Source organism: Elaeis guineensis, chromosome 10 (genome assembly GCF_000442705.2).
Source record: "Elaeis guineensis isolate ETL-2024a chromosome 10, EG11, whole genome shotgun sequence".
Classification (NCBI taxonomy): Eukaryota; Viridiplantae; Streptophyta; class Magnoliopsida; order Arecales; family Arecaceae; genus Elaeis; species Elaeis guineensis.
In genome coordinates this window covers 2,206,757-2,230,068 of record NC_026002.2, presented here as the reverse complement: position 1 = coordinate 2,230,068, position 23,312 = coordinate 2,206,757, and the positions used below count along the sequence as shown (strand labels likewise).

Below are 23,312 nucleotides of genomic sequence, written 5' to 3'. Positions count from 1 at the left end.
TCAACTACCTTGGTGCTTTTATCAATCACTCTAGCACTTTAGTCCTCCACCCCAGTGCTTCAATAGGCCATGTTGGTCTCCTTCCAATAGTGCTGATGCTTCGATTAGCCACTTCATTGCTCCATCAAATCTTTTTAGCACTCTAATTGGCAACATTGGCACTTGAATCATCAACCTTAGTTAGAGCATTAATCAACCATTTCAGTGCTCCAATCAACCATTCTGGTAGTCTTGTCCTCTACTCCAGCACTTCAATTAACCATTCTAGCATTTCTAACTGTGCACTCCATGACTTGATTCTTCTATCTTGTTTTGCTCAATTCGATCAGCCACTAATGAGGAACAAACAAAGGATAGCTCTGTCAATTTTCTTTAGACATGGCATCCAACACTAACCCAGTCCATGGGTTAGGGTTTGCTAATTAGTTGTGAAAGTTGAATAATATAATACCTTCTTGGTGTTTGAGGAATCATAAAGAAAAGTAGTAAATTTTAGTTCCACTTTCCAAATAATGTAAGAATTATTATAAGATACATCATTGCATCCATCCAAATTGTTGTTCTGGACATACGTATCTCTATTTATTACAAATTCAGCTGTATGATTACAATGCATGTTTGATCGCAACAAATCAACCTCATTTTTAAGCAAATAAAAATAAAAAAAAATCTTACCCATTTTTTCAATAGGAATCCATGTTGCAATCCTAATTAAAAAAAAAAAAATCATATGATACCAGCAGAATCAAAATAAATCACTCACCATATATAAATATAAATAAATATAAATTAATATATATATATATATTTTTCAACGTGGGGACCTGAAATCCAAGGACTGAATCGTATCGTACGAAAAGTAGGAAAACGGTGGAAACCACAGTTCTTGCGCCCGGTTCCTGGCTGGCTCAATTGCGAGAGGATACGGGTTGTATTTTCTGCGCCAAAGAAGGATTCACCTTCCTTCGCGCGAATCTACCGTTAGATCGCGCAACGGTCGCTTCGAGTCCGTGTAGATGATGAACCAAGGAGTTTGGATAGCTTTGGAGCTGTGCTCGACGCGACCCAACGGTCAGCGTCGCGAAAGAACAGCAATCATGGTTTCGCCCGAAGATAGATTCCCAAACCAACACAAATTGCTTCCAATAAGTGGGTCCCACGGGGACCTCCGCCTTTTAGATCCCGGCTCGACCGACGAAAACCTATTCCTTTCGCCCCTCCGCTTTGCTCCTCTTCTTGACTCCTCCGCTGCCTCCTCGCCCTGCGAAGAAATTCTTGAACTAGGAAGAAAGAGGTAATTAAAGAACTCTCGAGCGAGGCCAAGAGAGAGCGCCAATCCCCCTTCCCTTCTCTCCTCCGAGCCCGTTCCGAACCGGGGATCGAAACCCTAGCGTCGGCGTCGCCTCCGCCTCATCGCCGGAGCTCCACCGTTCCATGCCCTGAGGGCTGCGGCGGCGGCGGCGGAGGAGTGGGAATGTCGGCGGAGCTGGGGCAGCAGACGGTGGAGTTCTCCGCCCTGGTCCGCCGGGCGGCGGAGGAATCCTACCTCTCCCTCAAGGAGCTGGTGGAGCGGTCCAAGGCCCAGGAGGAGCGCTCCGACTCGGAGAAGAAGATTGATCTTCTCAAGTTCGTTGTCAAGACGCGGCAGCGGATGCTTCGCCTCCATGTGCTCGCCAAGTGGTGCCGGCAGGTGAGCTTCCCCCTTGAGCCGATCGTTTCCTAGGGTTTCTTGGTGATCTTTGTCTTTGTGCTGTTTGTTTGGCTTTAATGCATCAACAAGTTGGGTTCTTGATTCGTATAACCTTGGAATTCGGCCGCTGAACCTAAAATTCGATCGGACTTGATCTGGGAAAACTAGTCTTCAAGTAGTTATTTTCACAGGACATGAAAGGACTAGACTGGTTTCCACAAGATTCATATTTTTTTTTGCAGAAGGCTCCGCTGGAAGAGGTGAATTTTGTTTTATAGAAGGAGACTAAGAATTCAATCAAATGTTTATTTCTTATGAACATTGCTGACCATGAAGAGAAGGAGAAGAGTATCAGGATTAGTGACTTCATGATTTCAGCCAATGATCTTTTTGATTTTGCCGAAGAATGCTTGACGATGTTTCTTTGTTTCATATATATTTGAATACATGCCAAAGTTCAACGATTCAAACAGGAGTTTTCAGAATTGATCTTTCACTACTGTTGTTCTGTGACTGAAGTAGACTGCAAGCGGAAGCTCTCCAGGCTGTGGTTGTGGTTTACTTTACGTTACTGCCATCATCTTTTGTGAAGTTATGGAAAGTGAGCGTTGTATGTATTGGTAATCTTGCAGATGCAATGTAATGTGCACAAAATCCCCTTTTTTTTCTTTTGGTGATCTTAAGTCCAGATCACTTTAGTATGCTTTTCTTTAACAGCAGTAGAATTTTATCGCAGACAAATTCTCTGATGTGTGTTGAGTTGAAGATTAAATTTTTCCAATGAAATAAAGAGGGAATTGGATAAGGAAGGTAATGAAAGCATAAAAAGATGCTAAGTTTATGTTGTTTGAAGGACTTTCTCTAGTTTTGCGATGCTCAAATGTTAGCTCTCTATGCCTGCCACTTTTATTATTATCATAATATAAGTTCTATAATCTAGCATTTTCTATATTGACAAGAGATGAGGTATAGTCATTGTTAAATGAAGTTTCACATAGTTTTCTTTTATTTCTCGGGACGAGCTTCTGTTTGGCAATTATTTTCATGGAGAAAAATTACTAACATTGAAGGAGGGGCCATAGCTAGAGAAAATTACTTTTATATTTTTTATCTTTATTTTTTGTGGCACTGATTTTTTGTCAACATTGTTTTCTGTTCCCCTTTCACTTTGAAATCTTATCTTGTAACATTTTGACACATGGCTGTAGTTGGAAGCATAATATGTTATACATAAAGGATGCAATCACTTTTTGAGAGTTGATGATGGAAATTTAAAATAAGAAATTCTTTTCTTTTTTTTTTTGTTAAATTTAGTTTTGAGATTGAATTTTTTATCATAAGTAATCTTAACAGACATTACATCATGCTTAGATTTTTTTTTACATGCATTTAGGTCGGAGCTTAAAGTGAATCCTTCAGTTCATCTTCTTGATACCTCCTACGAATTTGCAACTAGGTTAACATTTTTCGGGAGTTGATAATAGAAATTTAAAATAAGAAATTCTTTTCTTTTCTTTTTGTTAAAGTTAGTTTTGAGATTCAATTTTATTATCATAACTAATCTCAACAGACATTACATCATGCTCAGATTTTTTTCCCCCATTTAGGTCAGAGTTCAAAGTCTTTGGTTCATCTTCTCAATACGTCCTACCAATTTGCACTATGTCAACATTTTATAGTCATTCTCCTTTTCAAAATATGTGATGACATGGAATTTACAACACAACAACACACTGAATTGAAGTTAGATGTACATCGAATCTTTCATGTTGACCTCTATAATATCAAATAAAAGAGCAGTAAAAGGAAGAGTTTTTGTTTGAGCTGAATATAGTTTCTACTTGTTAAGATATTATGGGCGAGGATCCTAATTGACTTAACTATTCAAGAAAGTCTGAAGCTTTATTGACATAAGTGCTTCACACTCAAGTCATCCAAGCACAAATTGTTAACCTAGTATGAACAAACAAAGGTGCAACAGTTCTATCCATGCATGTACATCATTTCAACAAGGAGTTGTATGAGCTGCTGTTTTGGAGCTTATTGGAGTATTCCTATTCCAATTATTGATACTCTATGCAAGTTTCCCTATTGTTGTGCTGTGCTATTATCATGTCCATCTTTTAATCAGTTTAAGATGACCCATATTTGCATACTTGTTAAAATTTGATGTCATGTGTTTTGCTAGCGGGGGTACATGCTACACGACAGATCCTAAATGGCTTTAATTCTGATTGCTCAGATTGTTATACAAAGACCCAAACTATCCATTCGGTGATTTATTTGGGATAGTGCAAGTGGAATCGTGTGTTTCATATGGCATTCAAAGCACTGAAAGACACACTCTATCTTCTTCTGACACACCTATGGGCCTCACTCGGAAACAACCCAATAACCCCCCTATTTTGTGTAGGACTTCCAAGTGAGAGCCAAAAAAGCTTTGATTTAGGGAACCACTATTGTTTGTTTGTTTATTGCTTAAAATGCTCTATTGATGAAGGTAAACTACACCACAAATAGCTGGCCCTTTCTTCTGTTTGATGGACAGTTATGATATGCTGGAGAACATGTTTATTTTTGGAATCTTGCAAGAAACTTGGTCTGCTCTATAGCTTTGTTAGAGGGAAATAAAAGGAACTGCAGGGCTTTGTGGGCAGGTTGTTTTTTTTTTTTTTTGTTTTGTTGTTGAGGGGGGGGGGTGTGAAGTTTCTTTTGAGAAGAGAAAAGGTGGCAGTAGTGATAAACAACAGAGACACATAACAATGCTTATGGCAGGTTTTAACTATCACATGATGGTTGACTTGAGATATTTGTAACGGGGGAATAATGGAGCGGATCTTCAGTGGCTAGGCCTAGTTTAAGCTCCTTTCAGTTTGTAACCAAGTTGAGCTTGAGCTAGTTTTAATTTCCAGTGGAACTCAAGCTGCTCACAACAGCTTGTTTAGGAGATTCAATGAAGCTTGAGTTATCTTAAGGCTTTCGCATTTATACCTCAAGCTAATTTCTACCATTATATATCAATATTATAGTTCAAATACATTCATATTTATGAAATCACATTAGTTTGTAACGAGTCCAATATAGAAAATGATTTTTCATTTGTAAGAATAATAATTTTTATGTTGTCAATTTATTTTTAAATCAAGCTTAATCAAGCCAAGATAGATTTGGCAAATCCTAGCTCTAGCTTGCTTGTTTACTAGTCAAGTGAGCCACCTTGAGCCCAAATTTTAGCCTAACACAAACTGCTCAAAACGAACTTGCTCTTTTGACAGCCCTACTTTGCACGATTTCTTCTTATTTTGATTATAGTTTGGAACCTATGTGTCATTTTGTAGACTATTTTGTAATTAATATGGAAGTTTAAATGGAAGTTACCTAAATGGGGTTTAGAAAGGGAGCAGTGAAGATAGGCTCCAAGAAAATTGATGATATGGACCAACTTTATCAAATATTATGAGATGATAAATGTATTGTAATTTTGATAAAGAACTTTTAGATGGTATAGGTAAAAGATGATTGCACAATGAGTTATAAATTTCTTATTGAAAGATCGAGATTATAACTTGAGGTTTTGGTAAAAGGTGCTTATCTTAGGAAAAGGTTGAAGCATTAGGAAGTGAATTTGGAAGTGGGAGTCAGATTCAGGAACATGTGTGACACCTATGTGGAAGATTCTAGTTAGCAATATTGCTTATCTAACAATGGTAATAGGATAATGCTTGTTGGCTGACTTTATTGTTGTTTTCTTATTGACCCAGTTCAGCTTGTATTAAACTTACAAATTATATCATGATAATAAACACTGCTTTTGGTTATGATCTCTAGTATCAAGGCATTATACTCCTTTGCTAACTTTTACACTATGCATACATGATGTAGAACTTTAGTAATTCAAAATATTGCCATGCCTTAATTATGTAACTCAATTTTTGAGAGCAAAATATCCCAATGTACAAGTTTCCTTCATTAGGTGCTACTATGTGGTGTTATCTATGGTGTTGACAATGTTATTGCATGGTATCAGACTGTCTTTCTCGGTCCTTTTCATTTTAGTGAAAAATAGCCTCCAAATGTATCAAGAGTGCATGAAGTTTCACCATATGGTATTGTGTTCTAAATGTGTAGTTTGATAATTAGCATTTGATAGGTTGTATTCAACATGCTTGTTGCAATTAAACGAATCTGATTAGATTAGAGTTATGATAATAAATCTTAGATGCTGATCCCTGCAGGTTCCTTTGGTTCATTACTGTCAACAACTTGCAGCAACACTTTCCAGCCATGATACTTGTTTCATCCAAACAGCTGACTCATTATTCTACATGCATGAAGGATTGCAGCATGCTCGTGCTCCTATATTTGATGTTCCATCTGCTGTTGAAGTCCTCCTTTCAGGAGGATATCAAAGGTTGCCAAAGTGTATAGAAGATTTGGGAATTCAGAGTACACTTTCCAAGGATGAGCAAAAACCTGCTTTAAAGAAGTTGGACACACTTCTTCGTTCCAAACTTCTTGAGGTCTCCCTTCCTAAAGAAATTTCTGATGTCACAGTGTCTGATGGTACTGCTGTTCTTCGCGTGGATGGAGAGTTTAAGATTTTTCTTACTGTGGGATATCGTGGACATTTATCATTGTGGAGAATATTGCATTTGGAGTTGCTAGTAGGTGAGAAGAATGGTCCTATCAAGCTTGAAGAAGCACGGCGATATGCTCTTGGAGATGATTTAGAGCGCAGGATGGCTGCTGCTGAAAATCCCTTCATGGTTTTGTACACAGTTCTCCATGAATTATGTGTTGCTCTTGTTATGGACACTGTACTAAGGCAAGTGCAGATACTACGTCAGGGCAGGTGGAAAGATGCAATACGTTTTGAACTTATTTCTGATGGTAGTGTTGGACAAGGTGGGAATACTAGTGTTGTGGCCCAAGATGGTGAACTTGATCCAACTGGTTTAAAGATCCTGGTCTGAAAATAATTTATTGGTTAGATTTTGACAAAAACACTGGAGGATCTGATTCTGGTTCATTGCCATTTATCAAAATTGAGCCAGGTCAAGATTTGCAGATAAAGTGTCAGCATAGTTCTTTTGTCTTGGATCCGCTTACTGACAGGGAAGCAAAATTTTCACTGATCAAAGTTGCATTGATGTTGAGAAACTTCTGCTAAGAGCTATTGCCTGTAACAGACACACACGTCTACTTGAAATTCAGAGGGAATTGAGCAAAAATGTTCAAATTTGTCGAGGTTCAGGTGATATTATCCTTAAGTGTGAAGGAGCTGAATCAGACACAGACTTGCGAAAGGTAAGTTAGGAAGATGATTGTTTCTAGAATTGCCATATATCTACATTCTTTCTTGAATCAAATCTTTTATCCAAGTTGAAACCTGCATCAAAGTTAAGTTTATTCCTGTCTGAACATTATGGTTTGTTCTAAGTGTTCTTTAAAATCTATTGATGTTTCCTGAAATGTACTAGATGATTAAAAGATAATAACGAAGAGGAAAAAATGGTTTTCTTATTAAAGAAATGCTGACAATTATTTTTATAATAGTATATTTAGAATAAATGTTAAATCTCTTTTTTCTTTGAAAAATATTTTCATTCATGTGTTTTTGTCATCTCATTGAAAGATTCACTTACTTGAACATGCGTGTGCATATTTTGTCAAGTATATGTGTAAAAATACATGTCCATTTTCTCTTAACATCTATTTTTCCACCATGACAAATGGTCTCGCTATGCATATTCATTCAGGAGTGGATCTCTTCCTGGAGCAATTTTTTGACACAATTTTGTCTATGTATATAGTGCAATTACCCAGTGTAGGTGCTCAGCCACATGCTTGCATTCCAGCTTAGTAGCAGTTTTGTCTGAAACAACAGTTTGTCCTAGGCACACCACTAATAAAGAAGTGTTAAATATTTATCTTATTTATAAATATTTTATTTTATAGTCTCATAATTTGTTGATGGTTTGACTTCTGAATATTTTCCCCGTTTTAAAGTATTATATTGAGATATATGTGGCTTATCTATCCGCTTCTGTTATCTTTTGACTGCAAATGGAGGAAAAATTTTTCATCTTTCTATTAACCCCAATTCTCCTAATAGGCTTTAATGCTTCTGCTGAAAAAAGCTATCTTTAGAAGACAAAATATTATAAAGGATTCTCATCATGTTTTAATTTGGATGATAATGTTGCTATTATATTAATTTGGCACTAGTTTTTATCAATGGGATTCTATAATGTTGAGCAAGGCTTAGTATTGGTAAAATTAAATCTCTCTCTCTAGGCATGTGTAGAGTAAATTATCTTGAGCAATACTGTGGTTTTGTACCACCAATATGTTTGTACCTTGGGTCTCAGGAGCAAGCTTATAGGAGAAGGTTGCTAACCATTAACTGTAAGTCCTATTTGCTGGTTTTATTACAAGGTTTTAAGTTTTGGCCAAAACTGATCTATTTCAGCTAAAACTGATTGTTTCATCTAAGACCAAACCAAAACCAATGCCCATTTTTAAGTTTTGGTCAGTTTTGGCAGAAGCTGGCTATAGATGAGTTTTTTATATCTTCAATTGGTGTTTCCATTGATGGTTTCACTTAAATGCATAAACTATTTAAGAATCAAAGTTCAATGATTTTTATTTCATTTTTCTTGAGTTAGAGAGAGAGAGAGAGAGAGAGAGAGAGAGAGAGAGAGAGAGAGTAAACAATATCCTTGACAAGTCAAGACCACGAAAAGGGCCCTCGTTTGTTATTACAATTTACAATACTTTACAAAGACTAAAGAACAACTAGATGCAAGATGCTTCATAGGAATCACTTTTTTCTTTTTCATATATATAAAATAGACCTAGCATTTTATAGCTACATGAATTTGATTAAATAACCACTTAATCTCAAAAATATGAGAAAAAAAAGATCCCAAAATCTAATATATTTGTGAATTCTGTGAAAAGGTGAAGGAAAATATTTGAATGCACAAGGATTTAGTGCTTCAAAATAGCTAAATAAAATAAATTATTTAGCAACTGAAGTTCAAGAAATAAACACTATATAATTCATAATAAAAAAAAGCAACATTTTAAATAAATTTTACTTATATGTCCAGCCTAAACTTATGAAGATTATACAAATAAGAGATCTATACAACACAAAATACTTTAAAGTTTAAATGTTGAATAATATTTTTGTTTTATTTGTTATATTTATTCATTTTTTTATTCTTTTGACCAAAATTCTGAAACCTGGAGTGAAACTTTTGAAACCACCACTGCTGAGACTGAAACTCCACATGTTGTCGAAACCAAAACCGAATCGATACTGAGTTTTCAAGCCTTGCTTTATCTAGCTTGGAATCAGTCCATACTGATGTTCAATCTATAGTTTCATTTTATTTCTATTATAATTTTTTGGTTTTGAAGATTAAAACTTTTCAAGCTTTGACGCAAGCACATTGATCTTTGTTTTATGCATATATATATATATATATATATATATATATGTATCTATCTATCTATCTATCTATCTATCTATCTATCTATATATATATATATATATATATATATATATATATATATATATATATGTATATGTATATATATATGTGTATACATACATGTATACATATACATACATATACACACATATATATACATATATACATATACACACATATACATACACACACACACACACACACACACATACACACACACACACATATATATATATCTTGAATAGCATGAATAACGTTTTGACATTTTTAATTACTGCAGAGAGACAATAAACATGTTATTGAGGATTATTGTGGGGATGAAGTACTACAAGTGCGAGCATATGGTGTGTCATACATTATTCTTGGAATAAATATCAGGTTTTTGCCTCACTTTCCTTCTTCTGACAAAACAAAAGCATGCTTTTGTATTCTGGTATCTTATGGAGCTTATCATTAAGATGAGCAGCTTCTGTAATATCTGAGCATCTATTTCTAATTATACATATTGTAAATTGTTGAAAAGTTCTTATCTTAGGTGACCAGTTATGCTAAATGATTGCTTACCTCACTTAACCTGCATGGGAAACATTCTATAATTATGCCTACCTCACTTAACCTGCATCAACTTCCTCAAACTCATAGTCTAGTCATCATTCAAATTCATAGACCACAATCCCCTCTGCATACATTAATATCAACATCACGAACCCCAAAATTAACCATTTACAATTAAAATGTTGACATAAAAAAGAAAGAAAGAAAGAAAACAAACCCTCTCCCTCATTCTTAAAGGAACCCTAGAAGTATTTTGAGTGTATATGGCATAGCTTTTTTTAGTCTTGAAAAATGGGATACTTATAATCAACACATATTCTAGAAGTACCTGATGAGTTTTGTGTCCAATATGGACACAACATGTGATTTGAACATCCATGCTTCTTTCAAGGTTGTGTGGTAACTTAACAAGTAAAGTCTTTTGAGTGAATTGTTTGTTAAACTTCATGGAATTTAATTGACTATGCTTTTCTTAGAACATATATTTTCAATTCCAGCTTTTTATGTATTTTTCATTTATGTTTTATGCTATTATTTCTTTATGTCATGCTTTTTTTTTTTTGTGAATTGTAGGAATGGTCGTTTCCTTCTGCAATCTTCTAAGAATGTTCTTGCACCATCTGCATTATTAGATAGTGAAGAAGCTCTAAACCAGGGAAATATTACTGCAACTGAAGTATTTATGAGCTTAAGAAGCAAAAGTATTCTTCACTTATTTGCATCAACTGGAAAGTTTCTTGGCTTGAAGGTAAGCTTGTATATTCATTTTTTGTGAAATTGAGATAGTAATTTAAAGGCGCTAGGGCTTCTCATAAAGTAAATTCATAGTTAAATGATTTTTTATGGTGACAATGCAAATACAAAGCTTCCACTAATAATGAAAGGAAAGAAAATGAAAATGAAAAATGTTATCGTTCATAGAGACCTGTCTATAATTATATGAGAGAATCTAGTAATTGCTTAAGTCAATAAATTCATATATTCTTGCATACATGTGTGCATGTTTTCATTTGTACATGAGACATATGGATATACTTATTTATGTGTGTATACATGTGTCTTTACTTGCATGTGTGCGCATGTGCATTTGTGCATGTGTGCATGCCAGTGATGCATGGATGTATGCATTTATGTATGTATACATCGTGTGTGTGTGTGTGTGTATGGTGTGTCTGTGTGTGTGCATGTGCATGTGCACGTGAACATGCATATAAATGTGCACGTGCGTGTGCATGTATGTGTATTTTGCATGTATGTGTGAATGGGTGTATGCATGGATGTGTGTATGATTTTATGCGTGTATGTGTGTATGTTGACTTGTAACTAGCATCCAAGCACGTGCAATGTGTGTTTGACACAAAATAATATAAAATTTTAACTTGTAACATGTAAATTAAAAAATAAGAATTGAACTAACACATTTTATGGTAAGCCTTTATAGAAGGTGTGAACATTTTTAATCAATTACAGGCCATCCAAATTGAAGGTTCTAACTGTTGAACATGATCTAGTCTACGAAAAATACTTAGAAACCAGAATTCATATATTTTGGTGGTTTCTAACCTATGCATTAAGTCGCGACAAAACAACTCTTTAAGCAAGTATAAAATAGTTATGATAAGTCTATATAATATAATTGAATAAAGGAACAATCTTGAGAATTGCTTTTTTTGATAGACCTTTTGTATCATTATGTTAATATATGCCATGTACTACAACATGATATAAATAGTCTGACAGTCCCTTGCTTGCACAAGGATGATATGCAATACTTCAAATAATGCAACAAGAATAAGTGCACGTGTTGTGTCCAAGTGGATCATGTGTTGCCATGATAAATATCATGTCGGCACCAAGCGACCAAAATGGCTTGGCATCATCTAGCACAATATGATACAGAATATGTAGCAAGGTTTCAAAAACTGAAACCCAACTGAAGTGATTGAACCATCAATTGTCCAGGACTGATTTGGATACACCCAAAGGCCATTTTCGCCAAAATGTATTATACTTTATTAGACCTTGAAGAACCATTGGCCAAACCAGCCATTTGTTTGAGCCCTTTCGGTTCATCCAAATTGGCTGTTTTTTAAAATATAATATAAAGGTGGTTCGAGATTAGGGAATAGGGTTTGATTGTCCTCTTCTCCATTCTGTGATGCACAAGTGCACAACCTCATGATCTCTTCCTCTTCCTCCATAGTGCAGAGGTGGATAATGGTATTTGATAGTTGATGAAGTCCTCCCTTCTCTACAACAACTCATATGTCCTACCCTCCTCTCTTTCTTCCCCAACCATGGAGCCCCATTGCTCTTCTCTTTTCAACCTTCGACCATGGCTTTTTTTATTTTCAGTGGGGGGGTGGGGTGGTGGGGACAACTCATATGTTTGATCTCAGTATTTCCACCTCCAATCTGAAGAAACACCAGGAAACTGAAAAGGGAGGTAGCACGTGGCATTTTATGGCTTACCCTGTTTCCTTTCATGATAAGCTTTTTAAATATAAAATTAATAGTGCTTTGCATAATTGTTGTGTTTCAGATTTTAGAATTGGTCTTATGTTTCAGATGTTAGAATCTTCAATCTCACTTTCTCTTCCCTTATCTTTGACTTGTTAAAGTGCATTCAATCAATTTCTGCTCCCTTTTTTCCTTTTGAGTAGATATGCTCTGTCCTACTTTGTACTCCAACAAATATCAATATTTATGATCACATTTTGTATTTCATGGGCCATCTTGCACATGGTTAATGATAATCCTTATGTTAGCGTGGACATTTCAAAGAGTGCTAAATGTTGTTAGAGATGCCCAAAGTAACTTTAATAGTTTTGAGAATATATATATTCATGATCTGGGTTGCTCCGCTGGTGACTTGGATGTCATAGATTTGGAGCATGGAAACAGCCCTCCACATACGGGTACAAGGCTGTGTACATTAACCTTCCCAGACCCTATAGAGGTGGAAGCCTCATGTGCTGGGACACTTTTATTTATTTATAATTTCAAGACATTTTTTTGTAATGAACTAATAATTAATATGCTATCTATGACATGATCATCACTGTTCATTTCTGGTTGATTGGCTTGTAAAGCGGTCGCTATCTAAGTTTGATCAATTGTCTATTTTTTAGAACATTGGTATGTACCTCCCTATTCCTTGTCTGCACCAAGGTTTCCGGAGCCGGAACTGGGACCTGTGCCTGCCGGCTGGCGGTATGAGTCGGTACGGGTCCGTACTGGACAGGACCGGTGCGAACCGACAGGACTGAGAAGGAGAGAGGGAAAAGAAAGAGAGGAAGAGAAAGGGGGGAGAAAGAGGGAGAGGGGGAGAGAAGGAGAGGAAGAGAGGGCATCGGAGGCCGTCGGAGCTCTTTCAAAGCTCGATAAGGATGGAGGGAGGGAAGAAGAGAGAGGGGGAGACCTCACCGAATCATTGGAGGCCTTCGGATTGGCGGTGCGCCGCCGCGAGCTCTCCAATGGCTGGCGAGCCAGCGCCAAGGTGCAAAAGGTGGCCGAGGTCGGAGGAGGGCGGATTCGAAATAGGTTTCGCCCCCATTTTGATTTTTTTTTTTTGATTTATAATGGGTGAAGTCGGCAACACACCTTATTTTTTTAAAAAAAAATTGGTCGAATGGTTTTGCTTCAGCCGAATTTTTTTTTTAAAAATAAGATGAAGTCGGCCAAAAGGGACGAACTCTATTTCGAATCCACCCTCTGGCCTCGGCCGCTCTCCGCTCCCTCGGCTTTGGCTTGCCGGCCATCAGAGAGTTCGCGGCGGCATTGCTGCTAGTCTGAAGGCCTCCAATGATTTGGTGAGATCTCTCCCTCTCTCTACTTCCCTCCCATCGGCCTTATCGAGCTTGGAAAGAGCTCTAGCAGCCACTAGAGCCCTCTCCTTCTCTCCCCTCCTCTCTCTTCCTCTCTTTTTTCTTCCTCCCTCCCAGATGGTTGTTGTGCCGTTTTTCATGTCGGAATCGGACCGGTATCCCGCTGGTATGGTTTGGCATGGCCAGAACCATCCGATTTGGGATGGTTCGGCGAACAATGGTCTGCACCTTGCTGACAAAATGTATACCTTTTGGTGTGGAGTGGCAGAATGTTGTGCTTAATATGCATGGTTTTGTATAGGTTGAGATGGAAACAAGAATTTGAAATACCGGGAGTGTTACAAATGACATGAATGAGAAATGATTAGTGTCACCTTTGATTTGAGGATGCGGCTTTGATGTAAAAAATTGAGGCTTCGATATGTGCAGCTTTGATAGGACTATAATGTAGTCTGCAATATGAGAGGTTAAATCCAATTTATTCAATTGTTTTAATAAACAGAACATAATACAAATAACAACATAATATATATATATATATATATAATCTGTGTGTGTGTATTATATTGGAAAAACTTGACATATGATATCTTTTAATATTTTCTTTTATACAGCATATAGATATATTTTTAATTAAAATTGTATTTTTCTTTGTATCCCTGTATCTTCTTTTTTTCCTCTTGCCAGGTCAGACACTAGAAAATGTGTCTGACTTCGATTCTCATGTCCGTGTCCATGTAACACTAATATGTGATATTCAAATAGAACTATCAAATAGGCCAATATCTAGATGGAGGTAATATTTCCATCTTTATCTTCTACCCACTGCTAATGATATCTGTACCATTGCACTAGGCTTTTTACACTCCTTTATAAAAAAATTATTGGACTTGATGTGTACTTACTAAAAGATCAGCGATATCATGTTACAAGGTGTCTTTTGCAAGCTGTTTCAAATGTTCACTTGATTATGGCAGTTGAAAACTTTAGCGGTACTGAGCAGAGGGAGTTTATATTGCTAGCTTTGAGAAGCCTTTCAGAGAGAGAAGTGAAAGTTGGTAATTGGGAGACAGATTGCATAAAAGATGAAGGATGTCTTTCTTTCTTCGTTTCATGATTTGATTCAGTTGATGAAACATATGGACTAAAAGAAAAGTATTCGAGTAAAGGAAGAAATTCAACATCTAATGGCATCCTAGTTGCAGTGATATTGGAAATTATTTTCAAGTGTTTCTTTTTCTGCTTCCTGAGGGGCACTATTTTAAGGATTAGTTTTCATTATCTTTTTAGCAAGTAATTAAAAAAGATCAAATGAATATACTGAGCAGTCTGATTAACACATGCTGCAAGAAGGTTGCAACAAAGTTTTGTGCACATAGGTTTCTGCTAGGCCTACTGGTTCTAGAATTTGCACTGATGTTCATCTTATATGTTTGGACATTTTGTCCTCTTCGTGTTATTACATAATCTTTGCATGATGTTGTTTAATATTAATCTTCATGACTGTACATTTACAGAATCATGTCATTTTGTGCTCTGTAGTAACACCATTGTTGACTTTTTACAGGTTTATGATCAGTCTTCAGTTCCTGTAAGGATGCCAAAGTCCATGTTGCATGGGTCAGATTTATTGCTGATGGGATTTCCTCAATGTGGGAATTCGTATTATTTGCTGATGCAGCTTGATAAAGATTTCAAACCTGTTTTTACTTTGCTAGAGACACAGACTGATCAAGGTGGAAAGTCCCATTCAATTAGTGATGCTAATGAAGCTATACGTTTTAATAAAATTGACATTGGTCAGATGCAAATAGTTGAAGATGAATTGAATATGAGCCTCTTTGACTGGGAAAAGCTACACTCTTTACGAAATAGAGGGGCTTGCGATCAGATTTCTGAACATGGTCTTCTTCCTGAGTTTGGATTGGAATCTGCTCTGCAGCACCCTGCATGTTCCCAGCCAAGTTTTTCATCTGTTGTTGATGAAGTGTTTGAGTTTGAGAAAGGTGCATGTGGTGCTCCTTTTCCCATCACAAGTCACCTCTCCGTGTCTCATAATGCGCCCCCTCTTTCTCACCTAGTCTCTCCTCCCACTAGTCATCAAGGAATAAAGGCTGGAGTTAGCTCACCTAAGTGGGAAGGAGTACAGCAATCTCAAGTCAATAGTATTGTAAAGGTTTCTGCTGGTCTTACAAGTTCAAGCAATTCAATGTTTCTATCAAACAATTTGAAGGGCTTAATTTGTAACAGTGGTACAAATCCCCTTTCCTCTTCAAACCCAACAAGGAACTCATCTATTCAAAAATTATCTGCTTCAAAATCTGATCAGGACTTGAGCTCTCTGAAGTCTCCACATTTAGCTGAGGTTGCTCAATATTCTTCTATGGATGATGATCAAGCAAGATTGGTGCATCAATCTCCAAAAGAGCTTGGTATGATTGACGGGAGTCGACCACCTCAGCTATTGCCTCCACTGCGAACAACTGGTCCTCGTCCCTCTGTACAGAATACCAGTTCAAATAACTTCAAAAGCTTGTCAACTGGCCATTTGACTGGACCTCTAAAAGATAACCAATATAACTCATCTATGGTTGTACAAACATGTAAGTCTGAAGTCCTACAAATCTACTTTGGTACTAAATATGCCTCTTCTATAGAAACCAAAACTTTGTGCATTGACTTGACTAATGCTTTTGTTGTAGGCCAAACAGCAGAATCTGGCATTTCCTCTACCTCAGGTTATGATGGCATAAATAAACATGAAAGAAAATCGAAAAAGCGTTCTCTTGCAGACATTCTGAGTCTAATTCCATCACCTCGAGGGTTAAAATCTAGCACTGAACAGTGTAAAAGAAGGAAGACTTCGGAATCAGCTCACTGTCGTCCTGCTGCTTCACAGGCACTTTCGTCGGTATTGACATGCAGATCTAGTGGGTATACATATGGAAATCTGCTTGGTGAACCAAATCATGGCATTGCCACTTCGAATATATATGTTTCAGTCCTCCTCCATGTTGTTAAGCACTGTTCACTCTGCATTAAGCATGCTCAACTAACCAGCCAGATGGACGCTCTTGACATTCCTTATGTTGAAGAAGTGGGTCTGCGAGCTCCATCCTCAAACTTGTGGTTGCGGTTACCATTTATCAGGGATGATTCATGGCAGCACATATGCCTGCGTCTTGGTAAGCCTGGAAGCATGTGCTGGGATGTTAAAATCAATGATCCGCATTTCAGAGAATTATGGGAACTTCATAAAGGAAGTACTACCACACTATGGGGCTGTGGTGTACGTATTGCCAATACATCTGAAGTTGATTCCCACATCCATTATGATCCAGAAGGTGTTGTATTGAGTTACAAGACTGTTGAAGCTGATAGTATTCAGAGGCTTATATCAGATCTACGTAGGCTTTCTAATGCACACTTATTTGCTTGTGGGATGAGAAAATTAATTGGTATAAAGGCTGATGATAAGTTGGATGAAAATAGCACAGATTCTGAGATAAAGTTGCAATCTGCAACTAAAAGAACTGATGAGGCTGCCAAAAAGTTATCTGAACAGATAAGAAAAACATTCAAGATTGAAGCAGTTGGTCTAATGAGTTTGTGGTTTAGTTATGTCTCAATGCCTGTGATTGTACACTTTGTTGTTGAATGGGAAGCTGGTAAGGAGGGCTGTACTATGCATGTTTCCCCTGATCAACTTTGGCCGCATACCAAGGTTTGTGCTTGTTTGATGCATTAGTTCTACTGTTTTGATGCATGTTTCTCCATGGAAACATCTTCGTAAAGCTTGAAGGCATAAAAAACAGCTTCAAAATTGTCAGCAACTCTAACATTAAAATATTGTTGCTTGAATTGTTATTTGGGTTTTCTACGGACAAGTCCATATTTGTGTATTCAGCCCTGTCTTTTCTGTATTTATATTTTAATCCCTGAAATCCTGTAACTTATATCTAAGGTTTAGTTAACTATATGATAAAGGAATATTCTGCTAATATTATCTTAATTAGTGTTAATTTAATGTCATCTAGATAATTGTGCCCCTAGCTCTCACATTTGACCAACCCTTTAACCCATGTCCCTCTGTCATTGTTCCCCTAGTAGTCAAGTTCCAAGCGAGTTGAGGGTGAAGTGGGTGAGAAGATGCCAAGTCCCAAGCCTTATTCAGTAAACTCGCACATTTTGTCCTGCAATCCTGGTTAACCTTAACCAGGGTTGGGTCATTGAAAAGTAGCAGAAGGACCAATTTGTTTGAAAAGAGAACTTTACATGGATCTGTATATAAACATGAAAAAGATAGGAATGAACATGCAAATGCAGAAACCTTCAGGGACTAATTTACAAAAAACCCTTGTTATTTTGGTTGGTGGTTGAACAAGTTAATTGTTTATACTAGAGTCCAGCATGTGAGATGCACATGCACTTTTGTTGTACGTGAATGCTTGTGATTAATTTAGACTAAGACATGACAACTTATTGCATTGGGTTTTCTGTAGAGAATTAGTTTTTAAATAAAAGAGTTTTTGATATAAGAAAATTCTAATTAATGAAGTTGGGAACTTTAATTTCCATAGATTCTAGGATTTGAGGAAGACACCATGGAAAGGTATAAAGATGATAAAAAAGTATTTTTTCTATGATGGGGCCGGGCCACGGTGTGCATGGGCAAGAGAGAATGCAGTATCTAATTTTCTTTTTTTCTTTTTTCTTAAGCTGTAAGGCATGCGGCTTGTTTTGGTGTTTTTTAATGTGGGGTCTGGCTTCAAGCTTTGGGACCAGCTACATGGGTTCGGCATGAAAGCCTTTCCCCTTGTATATTAGTAGATGAAAAGTTGTGGCAGATGAGTTCTTGTCAGACTGATTTAGCCTTGTTATAGGAGGGGGTAATGCCTTTGTGTATAGGGAAAAATCAAATTTTGCTTTTTCTTGGTTTATCCTTGTTATAGGAGGAACTAGATAAATTTAGTGGTTCAGTTTTGTAATCTTCAGCACCCATATAACATTTTTTTTCCTCTGAAGATTGTCAGAGTGACCAACTCTAGATCAATGTCTTCGTTCTATCTATTTATTGTCTTACCAGTTTTATTTTTCTGCTTATTAATTAATGTATCAAAAATTGATTATTGATGTCAGGGAATAATAAGCAGTTTAGGCTGGATTTCATTCAACAACTTCTAAAGGGCCTGATTTCCAAGTTCATTCAGAACTATTTTTTGTTTGCTTTACACACACACACACACACACATATCTTCATCTAATTAGTAACTTTGCTGTGCATGATTCTTGGTTAGTGGTACCATATTAACATATATACTCGAATGTGTTTCAATGTTACATGTAATTGAATCCATGTGCTGCAGTTTTTGGAGGATTTTGTCAACGGAGCAGAAGTTGCATCCTTCTTGCATTGCATTCGGCTTACTGCAGGACCTCTACTTGCTCTTGGTGGTGCAATACGTCCTGCACGAATGCCTATGCCTGTGTCTGCCAGCCACTCCCCCGTACCTAAGCAGAACAATTTCATCCCATCTCAGGGTCTGCTGACAAACACTTCATCATCACATGTTATCCAACCTGCATCTTCTGCCCCTGCGCCATCTGCTGTTATGGCCCAACTGGGCAGTCACAGTGCTGCAATGTTATCTGCTGCAGGAAGAGGTGGACCGGGACTGGTTCCAAGCTCTTTATTGCCTTTTGATGTCTCCGTTGTGCTGCGGGGTCCATATTGGATACGTATCATATATCGTAAAAAATTTGCTGTGGATATGCGGTGCTTTGCTGGAGATCAGGTTTGGCTGCAGCCTGCAACACCTCCTAAAGGAGGACCGGCTGCTGGGGGATCATTGCCATGTCCACAGTTTCGACCTTTTATTATGGAACATGTTGCTCAGGGTCTGAATGCCCTAGAGCCCACTTTTTCTGGTGCTGCGCATATAGGTGGGCACTTGAGTTCAAGCAATAGTAACCTGAGTTCAAGCAGTCAACAACTGGTGCCTAATGCCAGCCGCCTTAATGTTACTGCCAGTGGTGCAATGACTAGAACTTCTGTAATTGGAAGCCAGGTAGCTGGTAGCTTAAGCCGAGTCAGCAATGCAAGTTTAGCCTCTTCAGGTCCAGCTTCAGGGATCTCTGGGCCTTTCCGTGTATCTCAGGGTACTGGTTTCCCAGCACATATGAGAGGGGAATTGAATACAGCTTTTATTGGGCTTGGGGATGATGGAGGTTATGGAGGTGGATGGGTTCCCCTTGCAGCTCTTAAAAAGGTGTTAAGAGGTATCCTCAAATATCTCGGTGTGTTATGGTTGTTTGCACAGTTGCCTGATCTTTTAAAAGAGATTCTGGGTTCAATTTTAAAGGAGAATGAAGGGGCGCTGCTAAATTTGGATCAGGAGCAGCCGGCCCTGCGTTTCTTTGTGGGGTAAGACATGGATTTTTTTTAATTAGAATATTTGTACTGTAATTTGTTGACTTGTTGCAGAATTCCAATTTACTATTTCCTCCTTATATGAGGTAATTTATGATAGCTTAAGCTATAGGCTACTCTTACTCATTTTTATCTGTTTAGGAATGGTAATTTCTAATTGTTACCATGCATTGACCTAGTCATTCTCAGTTACTGTAGATTAAACCTATCAGTGACTAGCCAAACCTCATAACTTCATGGAGTTGGTTATGCAAATACCATGGTTTTGCGTTGCTCTCCTGTGCATGGATCCACTTAGAGCTGTACTGCTATGAGCATCGATTTGCCTTTTCGCATACAACCTAGCAAAGTGAGTCTGTGCTTTTTGAGTTGTTGTGCATACCTTGATAGGCTTGTGTTTTCCTGCAGATAACAATTGGCAATCTGTTTTATTGCTTCTATGCCTCTTTTTTGCCAGTAACTTTTGTAGGCTTATCTGCATAATGGTAACAATCAAATTTGTAGAATTTCTTTTCCAGGCTATAGTTCTTTGCAAGAGAAATGGGTCTTCTTGAAACTAAACTGAACCTTACAAAAGACCTGATCTGACCTGACGTCTGGCTGACTAGTCATCCTGATTTTAAACATCTTTTAGATTGAAACTTCAACCCTGTCCTTTGGCATCAACATTTAACCCACAGTTTTTGAAAGTTGATTCTAACCTCATTATTCTGTTTTGCAACTGGGTTGCTTCTAATTCCCAAATATCATTGGTAACAATCAGACATTCCTTGTCATGCCTCTGAGCTTTGTTTCTTACGTACTCCTTATTTACATGAGGGTTCTGAATAGGCAAATGGTTGGCTAATTGCACTCTCTGTTTTTTATTGTTTTTCCTGCAGAGGCTATGTTTTTGCTGTTAGTGTTCACAGGGTCCAACTTCTTTTGCAAGTTTTGAGTGTCAGACGATTCCAGCATCAGCAGCAGCAGCAGCAAACCCAAAACAACACTCAAGAAGAACTAGCCCCTAATGAAATTAATGAGATATGTGACTACTTTAGCCGGCGTGTCGCCTCTGAGCCGTATGATGCATCTAGGGTTGCATCTTTTATCACCCTTCTCACCCTTCCTGTTTCAGTCCTCCGTGAATTCTTAAAGTTGATATCATGGAAAAAAGGATTGTCTCAAGCACACAGTGGAGACATTGCTGGTGCACAGAGGGCCCGCATGGAGTTGTGCTTGGAGAACCATTCAGGCTCAGGTTTAGATGAGAACTCTGAGAACTTTTCTGCATCAAGAAGTAATGTTCATCATGACCGAGCCCATAATTCAGTAGATTTCGCTCTTAACTTTGTCCTTGATCCTGCCCACATACCCCACATGAATGCGGCTGGTGGAGCTGCATGGCTACCATACTGTGTGTCTGTGCGACTAAAATATTCATTCGGGGAAAATACTCATATATCTTTTCTTGGAATGGATGGAAGCCATGGTGGCAGAGCTTGTTGGTTGCATTTCGAGGACTGGGAAAAATGCAAGCAGAGAGTGGCAAGAACAGTGGAATATGCAAATGGGAGTTCTGCAGGTGATGTCAGTCAGGGGAGGTTGAGATTGGTTGCTGAGACAGTGCAGAGGACATTGCATGTGTCATTGCAGCAGCTAAGAGATGGTGCTCTTTCTTCTAGCTCGACTGCAACTTAATTTATTGTATTTGAAGTATTAAAATGGAAAATAGTACGGTTTGATGCATTGTATTCGTGCAGCATGAATCAATAGCTCCTGTTATATGAAGCTCAATAGCACATTCTGAAGGCAAAGTTGACATCATTCCTCTGTAGTCATGAATCTGAACATTGATGTCAGTGGGACAGAAACTCGAGGATTTCTTGGCGAGTCAATATCAATAAACTACAAACATTTTGGGGGATTGATGACTTATTCAGTGGTGAGAGCTGATGGAAGGCAAATATTTGATTCTCATGGCAAGGTGGGCCGCGCGTTCAGCACTTGACAGACCTGAGGAGTGAAAGGATTCCCGTGAAAGTCTCTGGTCGGGGGGTAGAATCTTGTACAGCTAACAGAGAAAAGCGCTGGTAACTCATGGAAGGCTGTTAGAACGGTCCTAAAACATTATTATGCACATATTGTGCCATATTTAAATGTGGACAGTTCAAAGTTTGCAGCACTGTAACAATGCCATCAGCCATTTATGGCTCTGAATTTGAATAGAGTAACAAGATTTTCGTTGAATATTCTCGATGTCACTTTCTTTGGTGGCTTAGAGCAGGGGATTAATTTAGAAAAGATGGTGTTCATGTAATCTCTCATGTAAAATTTGAATAGGGTAACAAAGAATGAGTAGATGCAGAGGGTTGAGTCGGTCTTTACCATAAGATGGTGTTCTTGTAATATCTCACTTGACTTATATTGTAGAATTCTTTACTTAACGCGATAGCAGTTTGTGATTTTATACGTACCTGAAGTATTTCATGTTTGTTAGCTAGTGGCATGTCATTTAACTAATATCCATGTTTCTTCGGGATCAAAAGGGATGAAAGGTGCTGTATTTTTGTGGGTTTGTTATTTGTTATGTTTGGTCTTGTATTAGTGATGAACTGGGAGGAGCTGTCTTGCATTTTCGTACATCCTTTATGGCAAGCAGAATATTTAGACTTCGCAAAATTCATCCTCCATTATGCTGAGTGATATTGTTCAATCTGAACCCTAACTAGCTTGGACCAAGTCTTTTCTGGTTGCAGCCTATCAGATTGGGACATATCCGACCCTTGCATCCGGCCTAGGCCCTACACCCAGTCTATATTAGAATGGCGTTAGTTCCTTTAACCCGTTATATATCAACATGGATGCTTTGATCTGTCTGACACATTCATCTTATAATTTTAAATTTTTTTGAAGTTTATCTTATTCTGTTTCTTCCTTTCACCGTCAAGCTTTGGATGAAGGCCTGGAAACTAATAGACCCGGTTATGTTTGTCCTGAGATGGCATTGTTCGAACATCGGTGAAACAATTATCACGTAGTCTTTCTTTAGTCATTTGGTGAAGGAAAACATGTAGAAATTGCTTCATAATATTTCTTTTATATTGTTTAAGAGGATGCACGCCTACGACTTAACGTGACTCATTTCATTAATAGCAGATGATATATCTAGGATAAAATTCTCAGTCCAAACATAGCTTAACCTGGTCCAGAACAACTCAATCTGCCCAGCGAAATAACAATTATCCTTTAGAAATTAGAAGAACCAAATACGTCGGCAACTTAGGTGTGGTATGCGGCCTCATGCACCAACCAAGAATTAGCACACG

At 37.7% G+C, this 23,312-nt stretch overlaps 1 protein-coding gene across 1 annotated transcript; it reads left to right on the top strand.

Annotated features, from left to right (window-relative positions):
* Window positions 1-1,279: 1,279 nt before the first annotated feature.
* LOC105053224 (mediator of RNA polymerase II transcription subunit 14) lies at window positions 1,280-21,904 on the top strand. The gene is given in 10 exon segments (XM_010934316.4): window positions 1,280-1,690; window positions 5,926-6,649; window positions 6,652-6,819; window positions 6,822-6,997; window positions 9,473-9,570; window positions 10,321-10,495; window positions 15,142-16,177; window positions 16,277-17,298; window positions 18,941-19,998; window positions 20,886-21,904. Coding segments are annotated over 10 exon segments (5,472 nt in total). The 5' UTR covers window positions 1,280-1,474; the 3' UTR covers window positions 21,685-21,904.
* Window positions 21,905-23,312: the final 1,408 nt, after the last annotated feature.